We start from the raw sequence: 21,101 nt of genomic DNA on the forward strand, positions 1-21,101 counted from the left end.
GCTGTGAGGCGACAGCGCTAACCACTACACCACCGTGCCACCCCAGGCTGATAAGTATAATATAATAATACGCCGATACGAGTCGCGATATAAGGTTAATAAAACCGAAAACGTAATCAAATAACACGTTAATTAAGAAATAAAGCAAGTTTAAAAATGACTTCAGCTCCTCTTTAAGTTGAAGTACTTGCTTTTAAAAATACTTAAGGATTAAAAGTACATTTTCTGTCAACACATTACTGTATTATAGTCACAATGCTTACAATACCTAATGCCTCTGAAGCAACCGACTGGATTTACCGACTAGCTTGTAGAACCTGTAGCGCTGAAGCTCCACCTGACATGCGAGCAAACTCTCTTCATCCTTTCTGTGATGAACAGCTAAAATCCAGATCCATATATCAGTAATATCACTTGTAAAATATCTGAACACTTATACCGTCATTCTGTGCACACTGTATACTTTTATATTTATTTAACTATTCCATACTTGACTTACTTGGATTACTTTGCACTATGCACCTATTTTGTTGTTGTTGTTTGTTGGTTTTGTGTATACGCTTTTTTTTATCTGTTTTGTACTATGAGAGCTAAGTGAACCGGAGTCAAATTCCTCGTGTGTGTCCACATACCTGGCAATAAAAGTGTTTCTGATTCAAACTCGAAATCATATTGGATCGCTAACATTACGAGAAAAGAAAGTTCTACTGTACATTGTTTATTTGGCAAGATTATGCTAAAACATATTTCTGAAAGGACTTCAGATAAGTTAACGTTATTCATGTTAGCGTAACTCCATGTTTACATGCTAACTAACAGTGTCCAAGTTAACTAGCTATGTGTAAACGTTAGCCGTGGACAAGGCGATGGCAAATCCATAGAAAGTCATTTGACTAACCAGACTGCAACGCTATTGCAACGTTATCGCTAGCTCTAAAAGCACAGACAACTTCACTGCGAGCTTTCTCTTGGAATAAAACGTTTACAGACCTCAATATGCTTCCGCAGGTCGGACGGCGAGTTTTTGTAGGCCGTGATGCGGTTCGTTTTAGATATCACACAACGTTAGGAATCATTTTGATTCTGTTAAAAAGTGAAATGAAAGGAAATTTTCCTGTCGTTACTTGAAATACTGTAAACAATACAAAAAAATTCAATAATAATGGTAGTTTATGAAACTATTATTTAAGATAATGCGAATCTTGGCGAAAGAGAAACCAGTCGAAAGCGTGAAAGTGATCATCATGTCATTACCGTGGGAACAGTCTTTTACGAATGTGGAAGTGGGCTCTCAAGTTTTATGTCTCTCCTGTCTCTCTCTCACTCTCTCTCCTGTCTCTCTCTCTCTGTCTCTCTCTCTCTCCTGTCTGACTGTGTCTCTCTCTCTGTCTCTCTCTCTCACTGTCTGTCTCTCTCTCTCTCCTGTCTGACTGTGTCTCTCTCTCTCTCTCTCTCTCTCTCACTGTCTGTCTCACTCTCTCTCCTGTCTGACTGTCTCTCTCTCTCTGTCTCTCTCTCACTCTCCTGTCTGACTGTGTCTCTCTGTCTCTCTCTCACTGTCTCTCTCACTCTCTCTCCTGTCTGACCGTCTCACTCTCTCTCCTGTCTGACTGTCTCACTGTCTCTCTCTCTCACTGTCTCTTTTTCTCCTGTCTGACTATCTCTCTGTCTCTCTCTCACTGTCTCTCTCTCACTCTCTCTCCTGTCTGACTGTCTCACGGTGTCTCTCACTGTCTCTCTCTCACTCTCTCCTGTCTGACTGTCTCACGGTCTCTCTCTCACTCTCTCTCCTGTCTGTCTCTCTCTCTCTCTCTCTCTCACTGTCTCTGTCTCTCTCTCTCACTCTCTCTCTGTCTGTCTCTCTCTGTCTCTCTCTCTCACTCTCTCTCTGTCTGTCTCTCTCTGTCTGTCTCTCTCTGTCTCTCTCTCTCACTGTCTCTCACTCTCTCTCCTGTCTGACTGTCTCTTGCTCTCTCTCTCTCCCCTGTCTGACCCAGTCTCTCTCTCTCACACTCTCTCTCCTGTCTCCTGTCCTTTTATGTTTTATCTAATTGAGGTAATTTAAAAAACTATAATATTATTTGTCAGTGGGCACATAGGAAAGTATAAAGTTTCTGTCACCATGTTTCTCAGGCTTGTAGGATAAAAAACTCGCAAAGATATTTATCTAAATACATGACCTACTCGTTCTAAACCTGCCGAGCTTCTCCGGCGGAGCTCTCAAAACTCATAGTATTTTGCTTCCATTCGAACCTCGTTTCGTATTCTGACCAATAAGAATGCTACATTTTTGACGGTAAATTTGATTTTCTCGATTTAACTTCCGTATATGGAAAGCACGCGCGCCGGGAACGCCCGGAAAACCTCTGATCGTCGACAAAAATGTCCACAGAAGTGCACAAAATTGCTTCACAAAACAACAAAATTTCACAAACTTTTGGTTAACACGGGTTAGGATAAAATATATAGGCCATGTGTTTTTTTTTTTTTTTTTTTTTTGGAGAATTAGCCATGGAAAGCACGGCTTGCTAGCTAAGCCTATGGTTTTAAGCAAACAATTAAAACGACATTAATCTTTCATCCGAACAGAAAACTGAAACATGGGTTCATGGGCCATGAGTGCGTGCATTCTCCAGAAGAACCGCCTCCTTCCATAATGCCGTCAACTGATCGTGTTCAAATAATGCTGCGGAGAAATCAGTGATCTTGATTTTATCCAGTCTATGGACGTGACGTGACCCTAGCGATTACTGATCGGCTGTCTCAGTGTCACCTGCGGAAAAACCATCACGTTTTAGAAAAGAAACGAAGAAAACATCCACTTTCAAACCTGCTTCATAGTAACGAGGACCTTGATAGAAATTGAGTGAAAAGTACAATATTTGCCGTTCAAGTGTAGTGACGTTAAAGTCATAAGTTTCCAAAAAACATGCAGATACTCAGAAAATGTACTTAAGTACAGCACTCAAGTAAATGTACTTCGCTGCTGTCCACCTCAAGTAAGATCTCGGCTTTTTAATATCAGAGAACGTCACGGAGTTACCGTATCACTCCAAAATGCGCAAAAAGAGCAGCCCTCCCCCCTCCCGCCAAGCCAATCGACTTAGGAGACGAAGACCTAGAAGCCCCACCTCTTTTTCCTAGCTCGAGTAATCTTTCATCCCGACTTGATTCTCACGCTTGAAAGACGTGCCGATACGACTTTTACTCAGGTACATGGAGTTCGTTAATATGAAATAAAGCTTAAAGCTCATAGGCAAAGGTTTTAAATTTATGCACATTTGAAACTTTATATGTTAAACCCTCTGTGATTTTCTTCTGGTCTCAAGAAGTGTTGTTAATAAGTAATAATTAAAATAAGTTAGCGCAGGGGCGGCACGGTGGTGTAGTGGTTAGCGCTGTCGCCTCACAGCAAGAAGGTCCGGGTTCGAGCCCCGTGGCCAGCGAGGGCCTTTCTGTGTGGAGTTTGCATGTTCTCCCCGTGTCCGCGTGGGTTTCCTCCGGGTGCTCCGGTTTCCCCCACAGTCCAAAGACATGCAGGTTAGGTTAACTGGTGACTCTAAATTGAGCGTAGGTGTGAATGTGAGTGTGAATGGTTGTCTGTGTCTATGTGTCAGCCCTGTGATGACCTGGCGACTTGTCCAGGGTGTACCCCGCCTTTCACCCGTAGTCAGCTGGGATAGGCTCCAGCTCGCCTGCGACCCTGTAGAAGGATAAAGCGGCTAGAGATAATGAGATGAGATGAGAAGTTAGCGCAGATCGCGGCAAATTTCTGTCTGCTATTTCCGTGACCACTCGGCGCGTGACGTCATTCATGGCAAACAAGTCGCTTGAGTTGAGTCCACTTCTGTTTATTTGCGTTGCCGTTCGGCTTGAGTGCAGACGTGCGTTCGGGAATTTCCAAAGAAAGCCCAGGCCTTATTGTTGTGCAGTGAACTGTAACAACGGGACCGGTTCAGGAAGAAGTTTTTACCTTTTTCCGAGAGAGGAGAAGAGGCGGAGAGAGTGGATTGTGCGCGTGAAGCGAGAGGGTTGGCAGCCGGGGAAATACGCCGCTCTGTGCTCCGATCACTTTTTAAAGAATCCCCATCTGTTGGAGAGTTTAGGTGTCCGTGTCGGATAGAGAAGCTCAAACCTGACGCTGTTCCGACAAAATCAGTCAGTCAAAGAAGAAACGGAGCAGCAACGCTCAAGCAAAAAGGAGAAGATTGGAGATAAACATTTTTACTTTTGCTTGCAATTGACAAGTCAAGAATCCTGAGGGATCCTGTACAATCGTTGTGGCAATGAGACAAAGGGATATTTCCTCACTTAGAGTCGGCTATAAATAGTATAATGCCGCAGATGGCAGGCTAATATGGCAGGCTAATGTGGCCTACCGGCGCACTGCCCAGTAATCGTTCCCTATATCCACTAGGGGAGGGCGGTTTAATTATTCTTCACAAGGGCTCTTATTTAGTATTACGACGAAAGTAGGAATTTATCATAACTACCGGGATAAATCGTTTGGGCGCGAGTCTTGTTGAGGTCCGGGGTCACCGCGATCAGAGTCGGCCGAGTCGCTGTCCGATTCCGAGGGCGCACGGTCAAACCAGTGAGCCACGTTCACCGATTGCTTCGCAACGGCCATAGGTTCATACATAAATGTGACCCCTCACCAAATCCAGGGACGCATGTCGGCCGAAACGAATCCAAGATAATCGCAAAAGAAGCATTTTTTTTTTTTCAAAATTTGTGATTTTTGTTTTTTTCCATCATGTGCAAGTTGAGATCTTGAAGAATGCAATCAGTATTTCAGATAATAGATTGTTTTGTTGGAAAAGCATACATTTTTTGTTGCAAATTGTCTCGTTTTTGTCAGGACTGTAGCCTGCTGGGGGGTGTGGGTAAATTACCATATGGGCCATTCACATGATGATTTAAGTCTTTTCTTTTTTTCGCGAATCAGCTGTATGATACGAGCTGAGCGCATGGCTACTTAACTGCATACAGGCGTGTGATTTCACTATGGAATGAGGAAGCTAAACAGCGCGCAGAGGAGCTGAAACACCGCGAAGCAAACAGACACACGGTATTTACATCGGAGATCACCATTTCTAGCAAAAAAAACGCAACCTCGTTTTCCAGATTGAATGGAATACTTGAATGATCGGATGATACACGGACCGTTCTAGGATTACATTCCATCGGAGGCATTGGTGTGTGCAAGGCGCCGTTTCTCTTTCTGATGGAGTAAGTTTATTAATCTAAGACTGTGTGGTTATTTTTGCATGTAGCAGAGTGTGTTGTGGTTTGGTTAAGCCTAGGTCACAACCGGACGTACGATTTTTTTGGCCGTGTGATTTTTGGCGTTTCCCAAATCGCTGCGTTTTTTTTTTTTTTTTTTTTTTGTTCACGGAGAAAGATGTGCGTTGGCCGTAAGTTTGTCTTGCAACCTGAAAAAAACGTAAGCGCCCGTAGAGTTTGTTTGACATGACAAAGAACCTCTGCGGCTCGAAAATCAGCACATCACACGCGCGCTCTCGTGCTTTTCACACGCGCGCTCTCGTGCGTTTCATGCGCGCTCTCCGTGTGTTTCTTGCGTTTTTTGCGTGTAGACCGGCTGTAGGAGCGCGTACTGTACGGCCGGTTGTGACCGAGGCTTTACATGAAACTAGCATTGTGTTAGTTGTGTCATCATCGTGCTATCTGTCTTTCTTACGGTGTGAGTAATTTTTCAACCACAAAACGTTAAAGTATACTTTAGGACTTATTTTTGTACTTCATAATTGTGTTGGGCATACTTTGCATGGAAGGAAAATTGACGTGGTGATCTTTGTTTACATGAAAGTAGCATCGTGCTAGCTCGTAGGGGGTAGGGCTTTCCTTAATGCAGGGATGAGAATTTTCCGCCGATCGGCGGATTTCTGACTTTTTCAGACCAAAATGATCGTTTTTGAGCGTGCGCACGCAACATTAAGGTCTGCATCACGCATCTTAGAATGTGCGCACGCGAGGGAGACTGTGTGCTTGTTCATGTAGCACATGCCAGACAAAGAGCATCCTGATTGGGTTACTCAGCAAAATAAGCCAATCAGCTTTCAGTGTGGGCGGGCTTTTATCTTTTTGCTCGAGGACCGGAGTTTTCAGCTGAGTCAGTGCAGCCTACAGGATCGGCATGGCAGAGAGAGCACGCGCCCCAAAAAACCAAAGCACAAAACCCACTTCAGCTCAGATTACACAAAAGAATCTCCCTGTCTAATAATAAAGAAAATAAATAAATAAAAAATAGCCAAAAATCATTAACCCCTGGGCCCCGCCCCCCTGGGCCATGGGCCCTGCCCTGGTTTTTTCAGACTTTTTAAATATTTTTCATTCTCATCCCTGTTAATGTCATGCAAATGAGCACCATTATGTGCCTGCCCTACACCCAGAGTAGCTGAGATGGAAAACTTTGAGGGCGATTTTCTCCCTTTTCTGTTTTAAGAAGTATACACTTTCAAAAGGCCACACATTCTTCAAATATTGTCAGATCTCCACATGGAAGGCATCATTGGAAAGCTTAGAAACTGTACTTTCCGAATCTGTCAATAACTCAAAATGCCCCCGGGCTGACATGTGTCCCTGGATTCTGTTTTCTGACACATATGGTTTCACCTCTCGATATTTAATTTGGAGAGTTCCTACTTCAAAATCGCTCTCGCTTTCAGACATTTTACACAACCTCTCACGACCAAAGTCCGTACACGCGTGCTCGGCTCGCAGGTAAACACAGAGCTGCTCCCGGTCTGTTTGGCTTGCATGACGTCACGACGACGGGCCCCTGGTGGTGAAAGTGCGCATAAGTGAGATGGAAACAAACCTTCGGAACTTGCGCAAACAATGCGATATTTTAACCGTTTTATTCAATTTTAGGGTGCAAATCGGACACCAGGAAGATTGAATTTGCTTTTTGGGTCGTTCTTCTAGACAATAAAGTTGATATTCTGTGTTCCACCTCTGACCCTTGCCTATGACCTTTAAGTTAAAATTTTTTTTAATGGGTCGCTGCTGAAAATGGCGAAAGACGACCCTTTTTTTTTTTTTTTTAATAGATAAAAGAGGAAAAACTCTTAAGTAGACGGAGTTGAATCTAAAATGATAATTCTTTTGGATTCCAATGCTACATTCACATCTATTCTGTTTCACTGAGGTGTGTGTGTGTGTGCGCGTGTGTGTCCACGTCAACTATTTGCTTATCAGCTCCTCATACGTTTTTCCCCCACTGTGACTTGTTTACATGCACAACAGCAGTTCTACCAAAAGACACACACACACTCAGCATTTTCCCCCTGTGTGTTAAAACTGATGAATCTTGTTGTGTTGCAGGCTCTCATTAGCATTTCAGGTGACGTTTGCATCAGGACCACTTTCTGCTTGTTCACCAGCCAGGTGGAGAACTTCCTCGTACTCGGTCAGTCGAGACGCCGACGATGCACTGACTAAATCGCGCCATGGCTCGAGAGGCTCTGTGGAAACACCCACAATCCCTGGCTCTCTGGTGAGTATGGAAATATGGCATTGTTTATCTAACGGTGCGTGCGTGTAAACAAACAGCGTGGCTATCTAATTAATATCCGAAGCCCATTTGCCAGCTTGTCTTTGTATCCATCTCGAAGCGAGCAGGACTGAGCTGTTCAGTGTAATTTAAGACGCTGAACTTACCGAGGCGCGGCTGCAACCCACCCAAGGGGTGTGTGTTTCCAAGGACAAAACATCTGGCAGGCCCCTCAAGGCCAAAATATCTGTCACACAGACACACAAGCACGACGGAGTAGTAGTTCATGATCTGAATGCGGCTGTAATGCAGTTTCGCTCAGTGAACGTGTCGTTATGCTGAATGTCCATCTAATCTACTGCTTTTAACTTCCACAGTGTAACTGTAAATGGATAAAAAGCATGTTGGGCTTTTTTTTTTCTTTTTAATTTAATCACTGTGCAAATTAATGTAATATAAGAGGAATAAAACACACGGGGTTATGGGAAAAGACTCCGCTTTGCATCAGGCTTCATCACACAATGCCGTTGTTGATGCTTTTTCTACAGCACAACCCCAAGGGTGTTATTTCTGACTGAATGTCATATGTTTAAATAGAACATTATTTCAATAGTGTTTGATTTTGGTGTTTTTTTTTTTTAATGAACAGATTTTCAGCACCAACATCCACTGATTAACAACAAAGCCCTTCCAAGGTGAGACTTTCTCTCTCTCTCTCTCTCTCTCTCTCTCTCTCTCTCTCTCTCTCTCTCTCTCTCTCTCTCACTGTGTCTCTCTCTCTCACTGTGTCTCTCTCTCTCACTGTGTCTCTCTCTCTCTCACTGTGTCTCTCTCTCTCTCTCTCACTGTCTCTCTCACTGTCTGTCTGTCTTTCTCTGTCTCTCTCTCTCCTGTCTCTCTCTCTCTCTCTCCTGTCTGACTGTCTCTCTCACTGTCTCTCTCTCTCTCCTGTCTGACTGTCTCTCTCCTGTCTGACTGTCTCTCTCACTGTCTCTCTCTCTCTCTCCTGTCTGACTGTCTCTCTCCTGTCTGACTGTCTCTCTCACTGTCTCGCTCTCTCCTGTCTGACTCACACACACTCTCTCTGTCTCCTGTCTGACTCTCTCTCTCTCTGTCTCCTGTCTGACTCTCTCTCTCTCTGTCTCCTGTCTGACTCTCTCTCTCTCTGTCTCCTGTCTGACTCTCTCTCTCTCTGTCTCCTGTCTGACTCTCTCTCTCTCTGTCTCCTGTCTGACTCTCTCTCTCTCTGTCTCCTGTCTGACTCTCTCTCTCTCTGTCTCCTGTCTGACTCTCTCTGTTGCTGTCTCTCTCTCTCCTTTCTGACTCTCTCTCTCTCTCTCTCTCCTGTCTGACTGTCTCTCACACTCTGTCTCGTGTGTCTCTCTCTCTCTCTCACCTGCCTTTCTCTCTCTCATTCTCTCTCCTGTCTGTCTCTCACTGTCTCTCTCTCCTGTCTGACTCTCTCTGTTGTTCTCTGTCTCTTTCTCTCTCTCTCTGTCTCCCGTCTGGGTCTCTCTCACACTGTCTGTCTCTTGTCTGACTGTCTGTCTGTCTCTCTCTCTTTGTCTCTTTCTCTCCTGTCTGACTCACTCTCTCTCTCTCTCTGTCTGTCTCCTGTCTGACACTCTCTCTTTCTCTCCCCCCCACACACAGACACATTCATGCCTTGATGTGTTTAGTAAATAATGCTTTTAAAAGTATTAATACTTTCCTCAACACACAGTTTGAATGATTTGTGTTAATAAAACTCCACTCACGTCTCTACGCCCCCACGATTCATTTTCTGATTTCATTTCCACCAAAACGTGAATCGCGTGGTCCATCGTTCAACCTCAGTGCCACTAAGTAAATTAGATTTTGAAGTAATTCGGTTTTGCGCGTCCATAGTGAGCACATCACAGAGTACTGCTGGCGCGCCGGCGGCCCGAGTTTTCCATGTGCTTCCAGCATGTGGAGAAGCGGCTCAAGATGTCTTCCTGACAGTGGCTTGGAACATATTTGAAGCATGGAAACTGATCTCGGAGCAGATCTTTGATTTGTAAGAGCAACAGTAACACATTAAATATAAAAATCTGCAAATAATATACACTGCCAGGTCAAGCAAAAGTTGCACACTCCTAATATTTCATTGGCCTGCTTTTAGCTCCGATTATGGCGCGTGTTCACCGTGGCATTGTTTCAGTAAACTTACGTAACGTTACGAAATTAATTTCCATCCAGAGCTGCATTAATTTTTTGCAGAGATCTTGTATCGACTACAGGAGAGTCGAACCACCACGTAAAGTCTTCTCCAGCATCCCAAAGACTTTCAGTGGGGTTAAGGTCACGGCTCTGTGGTGGTTCATTCATGTATGAAAATGATTCCTCATGCACTCTGAGCCATCAGAGAAGAAAAAAAAAACATTGAAGTGATAAACTGGTCATTCAGGTCGTCAGCCGACTTCATTTTATTGCCCCATCACGTTGCTGAGCCTCGACCTGATCAACCGAACCAACCTCAGATCATAACGCTGCCTCCAGAGGCTTGTACAGTGGACACGATGCATGACGGGGGGCATCGCTTCCTGCGATTCCCTTCTTACCCTGACACGCCCATCACTCAGGAACAGGGTCAATCTGGACTCGGACCAGATTGCTCCAGAGTCTAATCTTTATCCTCCCGAGCAAACTGAAGCATTTTCTCCTGATTAGTCTCGCTACCAAGTGGTTTTCTTCTGGACACACGGCTCTTCGTCTCAATCCTTTAAGTTCTCGTCTCATTGTGAGTGTAGAAATGCTCTTAATTTCACTATTAAACACAGCCCTGAGATCTGCTGCTGAATATTTTTTTTTTTAATGATTCGACTTCACCAAGCGTTTAAATGATCTCTGATCATCCAGTCAAGATTTTTTATTTATTTTTTCCCTGACCACATTTCTTCTGTGAAGTTGATGGTTCACTACAATCCTTCCAGGTTTCAGTAATGCATCGGACAGTTCTTAGGCCAGTTCCAGTCACTTCATTGATCTCCTTTAGTTGTTTTCTTTGCTTGATCCAGACCCATAATTTAATCTTCTGAAACACGGTAACATCTTTTTTCCATGAGCGCAGGTTGTGTAAAGCTGGGCATACACTGTGCGATTTTTTTTTTTTTTTTTTTTTTTCCAATCGCAGTATTCAGCTGCTGCTCACACTGTACGAGTGAATCGCAGGGGTAAACAGCACGCAGCTTACGATTCCTGTTCTCACACTATACGATCCGATGCTCGGATGCGATGCTCAGGATTTCAAACAGGTTTGATTTTCATCCGATCGATCGGGAGGAGGTCATGAGGTGTTAATCGCTCGTCGTTACCCCATGTGTACTACACGATCCGAGACGCACGATTGAGCCAAAACTCGGCCCAATCTCCAAAATAGTCGCACGAGTGAAAATCGCGTCAAAATCGGGCCAAAAATCGCACAGTGTATGCCCAGCTTAAGAAAGGAGAAGCTACTCACTGCATCAGTTCGGGTTAAAAGAATTGTTGCCAGCTGAAACATTATTACTCACTGCTCTAATTATCCAATCAGACTCTCTAAAGTGTTTTTTTTTCTCTCTGAATGGCGACTTTTTTTGGCCAGGCAGTGTATATATACAGTACATTGATGCCCCTTTTCCACCAAAGCAGTTCCAGGGCTGGTTCGGGGCCAGTGCTTAGTTTGGAACCGGGTTTTCTGTTTCCACTGACAAAGAACTGGCTCTGGGGCCAGAAAAACCGGTTCCAGGCTAGCACCAACTCTCTGCTGGGCCAGAGGAAAGAACCGCTTACGTCAGCGGGGGGGCGGAGTTGTTAAGACCAACAACAATAACAAGACCGCGAAAGATCGCCATTTTTAAGTGACAAGAAGCAGCAGCTGTACAAACGCGAAGTCATTTTTTATTATTATGATTGTTGTTGCTGCTGCTGCTGCTGCTTCTTCCGTGTTGTTTTTGCTTCAATATTTGCGCCAAGGTTTATGCAAACGTAGCGACATAACTGACGTATACAACGACGTAAGTGACGTATACAGCGACGTAATGATGTGTCTTCCCTTAGCACCGCGAGCTATGGAAAAGCAAACTGGTTCTCAGCTGGCTCGCAAGTTGAACGAGTTGTGAACCAGCACCAGCACTGGAACTGATTTGGTGGAAAAGGGGTATGACAGGTTGGTGATGGTCCAGACCCTCATCAGTGTCCGAGCTACAGTACATCCCTTCCCTTTGCTTCACTGTAGTTACCGAATAATAGGCTGAAGATGAAGAGGAATAGGTGAATAATAATTAAGGACCTGAAGGCTTTAAAACGAAACAAAAAACAACCTCTGCCGTTCTTCACTGTAAAAAAAAAAAAAATGCCATTTTTGCTCATATCAGTGCTGTAATCTTGTGTAAATATAATCTGGCAAACGTGTATGAAAAGTTTGTGGACTAATTTTTTTTTTTTTTCCCCCCCTTCTCTCCCAGCCATGATGTCAGTCTGCGTGCCCTCCCCGCATAGCTCCTCCCCTTCCATGGATGCGGCCAACTGCAACGGACCTACAGTGACTCCACCCACCTCCCTCAGCCTACGCTCCTCCCACAACCAACTGCTTAGTGGTGACGTGGTCAATCAGGGCCAGGCCACACCCCCAAAGTGTCGCAAGAAGTACGCACTAACGAGCATGCAGAGCGCCATGGGGCTCGGCGACGGCGCTGCACCACCTCCTTCATCGTCCTCCATCACGGCTAATGCTACCAATATAAAGCTAGCGAAGAATGGCGCAAACCAGCTACGCCGAGTGGCCGAGCTGCAAGACCAAAACAAAAACACGACAGACGAAGGCGACACCGGAAACATCACACCAGACTCGGACCATGAGTTGGAATTAAGCCTCGACAGCCAAACGGAGCTGGATGACTTTGACGAGCCAGCTAACAAGGACAGGGGTGATTTTCTTAACGACGAGGCCATCAACGAGGGGCACGCCGAGGACTCGAACACGAATCCCTTCGAGGAGGATTCCGAAGAGCTGCTCATCCTGTCCGAGAAAACAGAAGTCATCAGGAAGTCCCCGCCGCTCCAGAAAGACAAGTTCTTCCTGGAGTCGCACGCTGATGACCTTTCACTAGACGAGGACAGGACGCAGGATTATGGCGTCATGGTCCCGCTGCTGAAAGAGAAAGAGCTCAGCTCTCCGTTATTACGGAAACCGCGCAGCCCAGAGGACACGCCCCTTCTGTCTGTCGGCTCCTCGTCCACCTCGTCTTCCCCGGAGACGAAAAAGGACAGGCCCCGGACCGGCGCGAAGACAGATCGCGCACTTCATCGCATCCAGAACCTTCCACCTAGTGACGAGGAGTCCAGCTGGACCACGCTGTCTCAGGACAGCACCTCACTGGGCTCGCCAGAGGACACGGGTCAGTGATTGTACACTGTGTGTGTGTGTAAGAGTTTCCCTCTGCCTTAAAATCTACTTGCTAGTCAGATGTTTGGATTTCACATTGGCTAGAGGGTGATGGTTGAGACATTCCAGCTAGAGAGAGAGAGAGAGAGTGTGTGTGTGGCTTTTAGCTGTGGTTTGGCTATGGTAGTACAGTTGTTTGCTCAGGCATGATGATGGTGTGTCTGTATGTGGTTGCTTAGAACCTGCACAGATCTACAGTTCTGACTTAACTATTTCCCAGCATGCGTATCAGGCTTAAAGATTTCGGAAAGAAAACCAGCTGGTTCTTGATCACATAACGTGATCTATAAACAGACTTCATTTGAGAAAACATCTGTAAAATCAAAAATTGGATTAACTGTCCTAGATATGTTAATAATGTCCTGACGAAGTGTAATGTCGGGCTGTTTTAGTTTTATTCGTGGCTGAGAAGAAAATTCGAAAGGAAAATCGATTAAATGTGGCTATATTGCATGTTAAGCGTTTATTAATAGTCGTAAGAGTTTTGTTGTGTGTTTGGTGCGTTCTACTGTTCGACGTGGACACACCCTGTAGAGCAAAGTTTCCGATTTATAGTGACCGGTTTAATGCAACGTCTTCCACTAGTTTGATCCTGTGCTTGGAAAAACTAACAACAAAAACCTCGCCCGGCAGCACTTATTTTATACTTACAGTGGTGCTTGAAAGTTTGTGAACCCTTTAGAATTTTCTATATTTCTGCATAAATGACCGAAAACATCATCAGCTTTTCACACAAGTCCTAAAAGTAGATAAAGAGAACCCAGTTAAACAAATGAGACAAAAATATTATACTTGGTCATTTATTTATTGAGGAAAATGATCCAGTATTACATCTCTGTGAGTGGCAGAAGTATGTGAACCTTTGCTTTCAGTATCTGGTGTGACCCCCTTGTGCAGCAATAACTGCAACTAAACGTTTGCGGTAACTGTTGATCAGTCCTGCACACCGGCTTGGAGGAATTTTAGCCCGTTCTTCCGTACAGAACAGCTTCAACTCTGGGATGTTGGTGGGTTTCCTCACATGAACTGCTCGCTTCAGGTCCTTCCACAACATTTCCATTGACTTGGCCATTCCAAAACATTAACTTTATTCTTCTTTAACCATTCTTTGGTAGAACGACTTGTGTGCTTAGGGTCATTGTCTTGCTGCATGACCCAACTTCTCTTGAGATTCAGTTCATGGACAGATGTCCTGACATTTTCCTTTAGAATTCGCTGGTATAATTCAGAATTCATTGTTCCATCAATGATGGCAAGCCGTCCTGGCCCAGATACAGCAAAACAGGCCCAAACCATGATACTACCACCACCATGTTTCACAGATGGGATAAGGTTCTTATGCTGGAATGCAGTGTTTTTCCTTTCTCCAAACATAACGCTTCTCATTTAAACCAGAAAGTTCTATTTTGGTCTCATCTGTCCACAAAACATTTTTCCAATAGCCTTCTGGCTTGTCCACGTGATCTTTAGCAAACTGCAGATGAGCAGCAATGTTCTTTTTGGAGAGCAGTGGCTTTCTCCTTGCAACCCTGCCATGCACACCATTGTTGTTCAGTGTTCTCCTGATGGTGGACTCATGAACATTAACATTAGCCAATGTGAGAGAGGCCTTCAGCTGCTTAGAAGTTCCCCTGGGGTCCTTTGTGACCTCGCCGACTATTACATGCCTTGCTCTTGGAGTGATCTTTGTTGGTTGACCACTCCTGGGGAGGGTAACAATGGTCTTGAATTTCCTCCATTTGTACACAATCTGTCTGACTGTGGATTGGTGGAGTCCAAACTCTTTAGAGATGGTTTTGTAATCTTTTCCAGCCTGATGAGCATCAACAACGCTTTTTCTGAGGTCCTCAGAAATCTCCTTTATTCGTGCCATGATGCACTTCCACAAACATGTGTTGTGAAGATCAGACTTTGATAGATCCCTGTTCTTTAAATAAAACAGGGTGCCCACTCACGCCTGACTCTAATTTCACCTTCAAATTAACTGCTAATCCTAGAGGTTCACATACTTTTGCCACTCACAAATTTGTGGCAGATCACAGAATCCAGGGACACATGTCCGCCCGGGGGCATTTTGAGTTATTGACAGATTCAGAAAGTACAGTTTCTAAGCTTTCCAATGATGCCTTCCATGTGGAGATCTGACCATATTTGAAGAATGTGTGGCCTTTTGAAAGTGTATACTTCTTAAAACAGGAAAGGGAGAAAATCGCCCTCAAAGTTTTCCATCTCAGCTACTCTGGGTGCAGGGCGGGCACATAATGCTGCTCATTTGCATGACATTAAGGAAAGCTCTACCCCCTACGAGCTAGCACGATGCTACTTTCATGTAAACAAAGATCACCACGTCAATTTTGCTTCCATGCAAAGTATGCCCAACACAATTATGAAGTACAAAAATAAGTCCTAAAGTATACTTTAACGTTTTGTGGTTGAAAAATTACTCACACCGTAAGAAAGAAAGATAGCACGATGATGACACAACTAACACAATGCTAGTTTCATGTAAAGCCTCGGTCACAACCGGCCGTACAGTACGTGCTCCTACAGCCGGTCTACATGCAAAAAACGCAAGAAACACACGGAGAGCGCGCATGAAACGCACGAGAGCGCGCGTGTGAAAAGCACGAGAGCGCGCGCGTGTGATGTGCTGATTTTCGAGCCGCAGAGTGGCCGCAGAGGTTCTGTGTCATGTCAAACAAACTCTACGGGCGCTTACGTTTTTTTCAGGTTGCAAGACAAACTTACGGCCAACGCGCGTCTTTCTCCATGAACAAAAAAAAAAAAAAACGCAGCGATTTGGGGACACGCCAAAAATCACACAGCCAAAAAATCGTACGTCCAGTTGTGACCTAGGCTTAACCAAACCACAACACTCTCCGCTACATGCAAAAATAACCACACAGCCTTAGATTAATAAACTTACCCTATCAGAAAGAGAAACGGCGCCTTGCACACACCAATGCCTCCGATGGAATGTAATCCTAGAACGGTCCGTGTATCATCCGATCATTCAAGTATTCCATTCAATCTGGAAAACCAGGTTGCGGTTTTTTTTGCTAGAAATGGTGATCTCCGATGTAAATACAGTGTGTCTGTTTGCTTTGCGGTGTTTCAGCTCCTCTGCGCTCTGTTTAGTAACTCATTCCATAGTGAAATTACACGCCTGTATGCAGCTAAGTAGCCATGCGCTCAGCTCGTATCATACAGCTGATTCGCGGAAAATAAAAAACAAATGACTTAAATCATCATGTGAATGGCCCATATGGTAATTTACCCACACCTCCCAGCAGGCTACAGTCCTGACAAAAACGAGACAATTTGCAACAAAAAATGTATGCTTTTCCAACAAAACAATCTATTATCTGAAATACTGATTGCATTCTTTAAGATCTCAACTTGCACATGATGGAAAAAAACAAAAATCACAAATTTCGAAAAAAAAAATGCTTCTTTTGCGATTATCTCGGATTCGTTTCGGCCGACATGCGTCCCTGGATTCGGTGAGGGGTCACATATGTAATATTGGATCATTTTCCTCAATAAATAAATGACCAAGTATAATATTTTTGTCTCATTTGTTTAACTGGGTTCTCTCTATCTACTTTTAGGACTTGTGTGAAAATCTGATGTTTTAGGTCGTATTTATGCAGAAATATAGAAAATTCTAAAGGGTTCACAAACTTTCAAGCACCACTGTATGTTGATGATAAACATTTGTTTGTCTCTAACTGTTTTCGACTTGTAATGGAAAATATGCAGGGTTTTTTTCATTCAAATGACCTTGACCCTCCTGGCATTTGCCCCCCAACCACTATGAAGAAAACTAGGAGAGATACCCCACCATGTGGCATATCAATGGAATCAGAATTGAAAGATGAGCATTTTGGAATTGGTTTGAAGTAAATATAACGAATATGAAGGAAAATGTAGCAAAAAAAAAAACAAAAAAATGATTTTGACTTTGATTGGATGACCCTCAAAATGTTGGAGGTTCTGTTTGAGACCAGTGCCCATCTATCCTGAAAGTTTCATGAAGATTGGTCCAGCTGTTTTCCCATAATGTTGCTAACAAAAAAAGAAAGAAAGAAAGAAACCCCACCGAAAACAATATGTCGCTGTGGAGAGAGGAACATGAGGCCTGTTTTAAAAATAAATAAATAAATAAATAAAATTGTTCATTGAGCGTGACAAAGGCGTGAAAAGTTAACTTAACGCATTTAGTGTTTCCTCTGTACTACTCAGTCTACAGTTTCTGAAACTGTTTCTGATGTCTGTTTAACTCCGTTTTGCTGTGAGGCAGGCAAATGTCATTAAAAAAAAAAGAGAGAGAGAGAGGATAGACCTTGATGAGTTCTCTGTTATTTCTGGCCACATAGCAGAAGAGAATCAGTAGTTAAAGGAGAACAGAAGGCACATTTTTTTATCATCAGAATTCTATTTATCTCATTTTATTAAATATCGGAATGCATTTCTGACAGCTATTTTGTCGCTGCTATAGCAAGTTCTGAGTGTTTGAAATACGCTCTGTAATGTATCAGTCCGTACGTCAGCGACGGCCGTAAACGAGATTCGCTGAGACCTGTGCGAGGCATCGTAGGACGGAAGTAAAACATACAGCGGAAATCAAAGCGACCGACATCTGCCAACGATGTCAAAAGACGCGCGCGCCCTCTTTCAAATGCTGACGTAATCAAGCCGGAAGTTTCGTTTGTTTTGATGGCGATCAGGAAAGTTTGAAAAAAGTAGGCAGTAATCGTGATTTTTAAACTCGTTTTTGTGCAATACTTCGTTTAGAAAACGGTTTTCAAAATGGCGGCACTGACTTCACGTTTCGAAGTCTCGCACAAGTCTGGTGAAGATCGCGCGGATAAGCGACGCCTGCCGTGGACCAAACGAACTAAATTCAGCACGGCTAAAAACCGAATAGGCCGATGATTATAATATTTAATCGCAATTAGTTGCCAATACGTGTCACGATGTAAGGTTACTAAAACCAAAAACGTAATTGAATAACACGTTAATTAAGAAATAAAGCAAGTTTAAAAATGACTTCAGTTCCCCTTTAAAAGCACATCCAACAACATATCCTGGTAGATACGGCATGTCCTCCAGGTAAACTGGAGTCATCCCCAGGATCCAATGCGCGTGCACCATAGGGCAATAAGTAATTTTACCCTAACACTCCTGAAAGTTTTGAAAAAGCTTTTGTCCCACCGCCGCTGTGTTAGCGACATAAATGGTTAGCAGCAGAGCAGAAGAACAAAAAATATAGAATTGAACAAACAGTTACAGGTTTAGGATTTAAGGTAATTTTTAAGCGATGATGATGAGGATGTATTGGGTTTAAAAGAAAAGAAAAGACAAATCAGTCATTTGTTCCAAGTCAGCACATTCAGTGGCAGCTGGTGTAACAACAGTGTTCTCGACAGCAGTTGCTAAATGACTGTCGCGCTAAGAATTGAAGCACCAGTTGGATATCGAACACCAACAGTTACGCTTATAACCTGTACAGTTATAAGCCAGGGATGAGAATTTTCCGCGGATCTGCGGAATTCCGAGTTTTTCCCACTGAAAATGTCATTTTTGTGAAACGTGTAAATCCGTTGAGAATTTTGGGGGGGTAGGGGTCGGCGCGAGGCGAGGCTTGTGGTGGCACGAGCAGGCAGGACCGACCGACAGCATCTTTTGGCAGCGCTCATCGCAAAATTAGTTGCAGCTGTGATAACGGAAATCGTCATTGCTTTCTTCAATATTTATGCTAACGACAACTCACGACGATTTCCGGCAACGTTTTGGCGCTAGTTTCATCTCACTTCTACAATTCACGGAGAAACAAGCTATACGTACACGGTTTTGATCACTTCTTAAGTTCTAGTTATTTCGGTTAGTTTTCAAAGTTACTTCGCCAATATGGCAAAAGTTTTGGACCGCAAAAATGAGGATCATGCCAGGGAAATCAATAAATCGAACGGGATAAAGAACTGTTTCCGATGGGCATGGCTCGATAGTAGCGTTACCATGCAGATAGGGACACAAACTGTGACGACGTGCCTGACGGAACATATCCGAAAAGTGGCCGTGCCGGGAAAGGTTCTGTGTATTCTGAGCTCAGATATGATCAGTTATGGAAACGGAGGCGCTAGAAACATCCAGGAGCACATCAAAACAAAAAAGCACAAAGGTACGTTTTACTGAAATTGTCAAAGATAGAGTCAGGAGGAATCTAATATATCGTTACGGTTGCCTCCATTATCGCTCACGATATATATAATTTTATATATATCTGTAGGGATGGGCGGCACGGTGGTGTAGTGGTTAGCGCTGTCGCCTCACAGCAAGAAGGTCCGGGTTCGAGCCCCGGGGCCGGCGAGGGCCTTTCTGTGCGGAGTTTGCATGTTCTCCCCGTGTCCGCGTGGGTTTCCTCCGGGTGCTCCGGTTTCCCCCACAGTCCAAAGACATGCAGGTTAGGTTAACTGGTGACTCTAAATTGACCGTAGGTGTGAATGTGAGTGTGAATGGTTGTCTGTGTCTATGTGTCAGCCCTGTGATGACCTGGCGACTTGTCCAGGGTGTACCCCGCCTTTCGCCCGTAGTCAGCTGGGATGGGCTCCAGCTTGCCTGCGACCCTGTACAAGGATAAAGCGGCTAGAGATAATGAGATGAGATGAGATCTGTAGGGATTTATCTTAAGGTTTATAAACGTTTTAAACCATCATTGAATTTGAAAACATTCATATATATATATATATATATATATATATATATATATATATATATATATATATCTCATCTCATTATCTCTAGCCTCTTTATCCTGTTCTACAGGGTCGCAGGCAAGCTGGAGCCTATCCCAGCTGACTACGGGCGAAAGGCGGGGTACACCCTGGACAAGTCGCCAGGTCATCACAGTGCTGACACAGACAGCCATTCACACTCACATTCACACCTACGGTCAATTTAGAGTCACCAGTTACCCTAACCTGCATGTCTTTGGACTGTGGGGGAAACCGGAGCACCCGGAGGAAGCCCACGCGGACACGGAGAGAACATGCAAACTCCACACAGAAAGGCCCTCGCCGGCCCCGGGGCTCGAACCCGGACCTTCTTGCTGTGAGGCGACAGCGCTAACCACTACGCCACCGTGCCGCCTATATATATATATATATATATATATATATATATATATATATATGGGAACGTTGGCAGACATTTCAGAGTTTTTTTAAATGTCCCATTCTCATCCCTGATAATCAGATTACTGTTGGATTAAGAGCATTTAAAAGTTTTTTCGCACCAAAAACCTAACCATCCTGACATATTTTTGACACTTTCAAGGAGCATACCTTCAGTCGCTTTCAAATTAGCAACAGATTCTATTTAGCGTAAGGACTTTTCTGGAGAACTGCTAACTTCATCTGCAACAGATAATGGCGCAGAGTTACTTAAAGGGGAACAGAGGGCAATATATAGAGTAAATATAACAATAAAACACACATTAACGAACCTTATTCAAGACTTACAAAAGTTTTTTGTTCTAAGGTTGGAAAGTTATAGTGTTTTGAAAGTAGCTCGAGCAAACTATTTCCGCAGTTTGAACAGCCCGCCATGATATTAATTTTATCCAATCAGAATGCACGTTCATTTTCTCTGCGTAACACTCATGACGTATGTATGTGCCCAGTTGTGTTGGCTCATTGAGGTTGGGACTAGCACGTGTGAATCGGAAAGTAGGATGAATTGTAAGTGATTGGCTACACAATGCCACAGTGTGTTGCTTTCGGGTGTAATAACAGGACCGATGGAAAGCATAACGATCCTCCAGACGTGTCTTTTCACTCGTTTCCGCTGAAAAACACCAAGCGAGTTCGAGCTTTCTTCTCTTCTTTCGTCATCACCGGAGTCGAGAGTACCTCTCCTAGGTTCAAACTGGTACCCTTCTAAGCCATAGCCTGCTTGCAGTGTGTCTTGCGGGATCTCTTCGTACGATTCGACAGAGCTGTCGCTTTCACTTGATGCGCCCGACGCCATGATTACACGCTTCTCTCCTAGTGCAGTGGGTAGGGCTGACGTCACGGTCTTTTAAAAATGGCGACTCTTGTGCCGTTTAGCGTACCGACTATTATATTTACAATTACC

General features: G+C 44.1%; 1 protein-coding gene across 4 annotated transcripts in view; it reads left to right on the top strand.

Annotated features, from left to right (window-relative positions):
- apbb2b (amyloid beta (A4) precursor protein-binding, family B, member 2b) overlaps positions 1 to 21,101 on the top strand; it is a 169,713-nt gene that overhangs the window by 78,779 nt on the left and 69,833 nt on the right. For all 4 annotated transcript variants that reach the window (XM_060916615.1, XM_060916617.1, XM_060916618.1 and 1 more), the window contains exons 3-5: positions 7,348 to 7,519; positions 8,166 to 8,211; positions 11,983 to 12,915. In XM_060916615.1, coding sequence (XP_060772598.1) covers positions 11,985 to 12,915 — 931 coding nt within the window. In that variant the 5' untranslated portion in view covers positions 7,348 to 7,519; positions 8,166 to 8,211; positions 11,983 to 11,984. The remainder of the gene's footprint in view (positions 1 to 7,347; positions 7,520 to 8,165; positions 8,212 to 11,982; positions 12,916 to 21,101) is intronic.

The sequence above is a fragment of the Neoarius graeffei genome, chromosome 3 (assembly GCF_027579695.1).
Source record: "Neoarius graeffei isolate fNeoGra1 chromosome 3, fNeoGra1.pri, whole genome shotgun sequence".
NCBI classification, from domain to species: domain Eukaryota; kingdom Metazoa; phylum Chordata; class Actinopteri; order Siluriformes; family Ariidae; genus Neoarius; species Neoarius graeffei.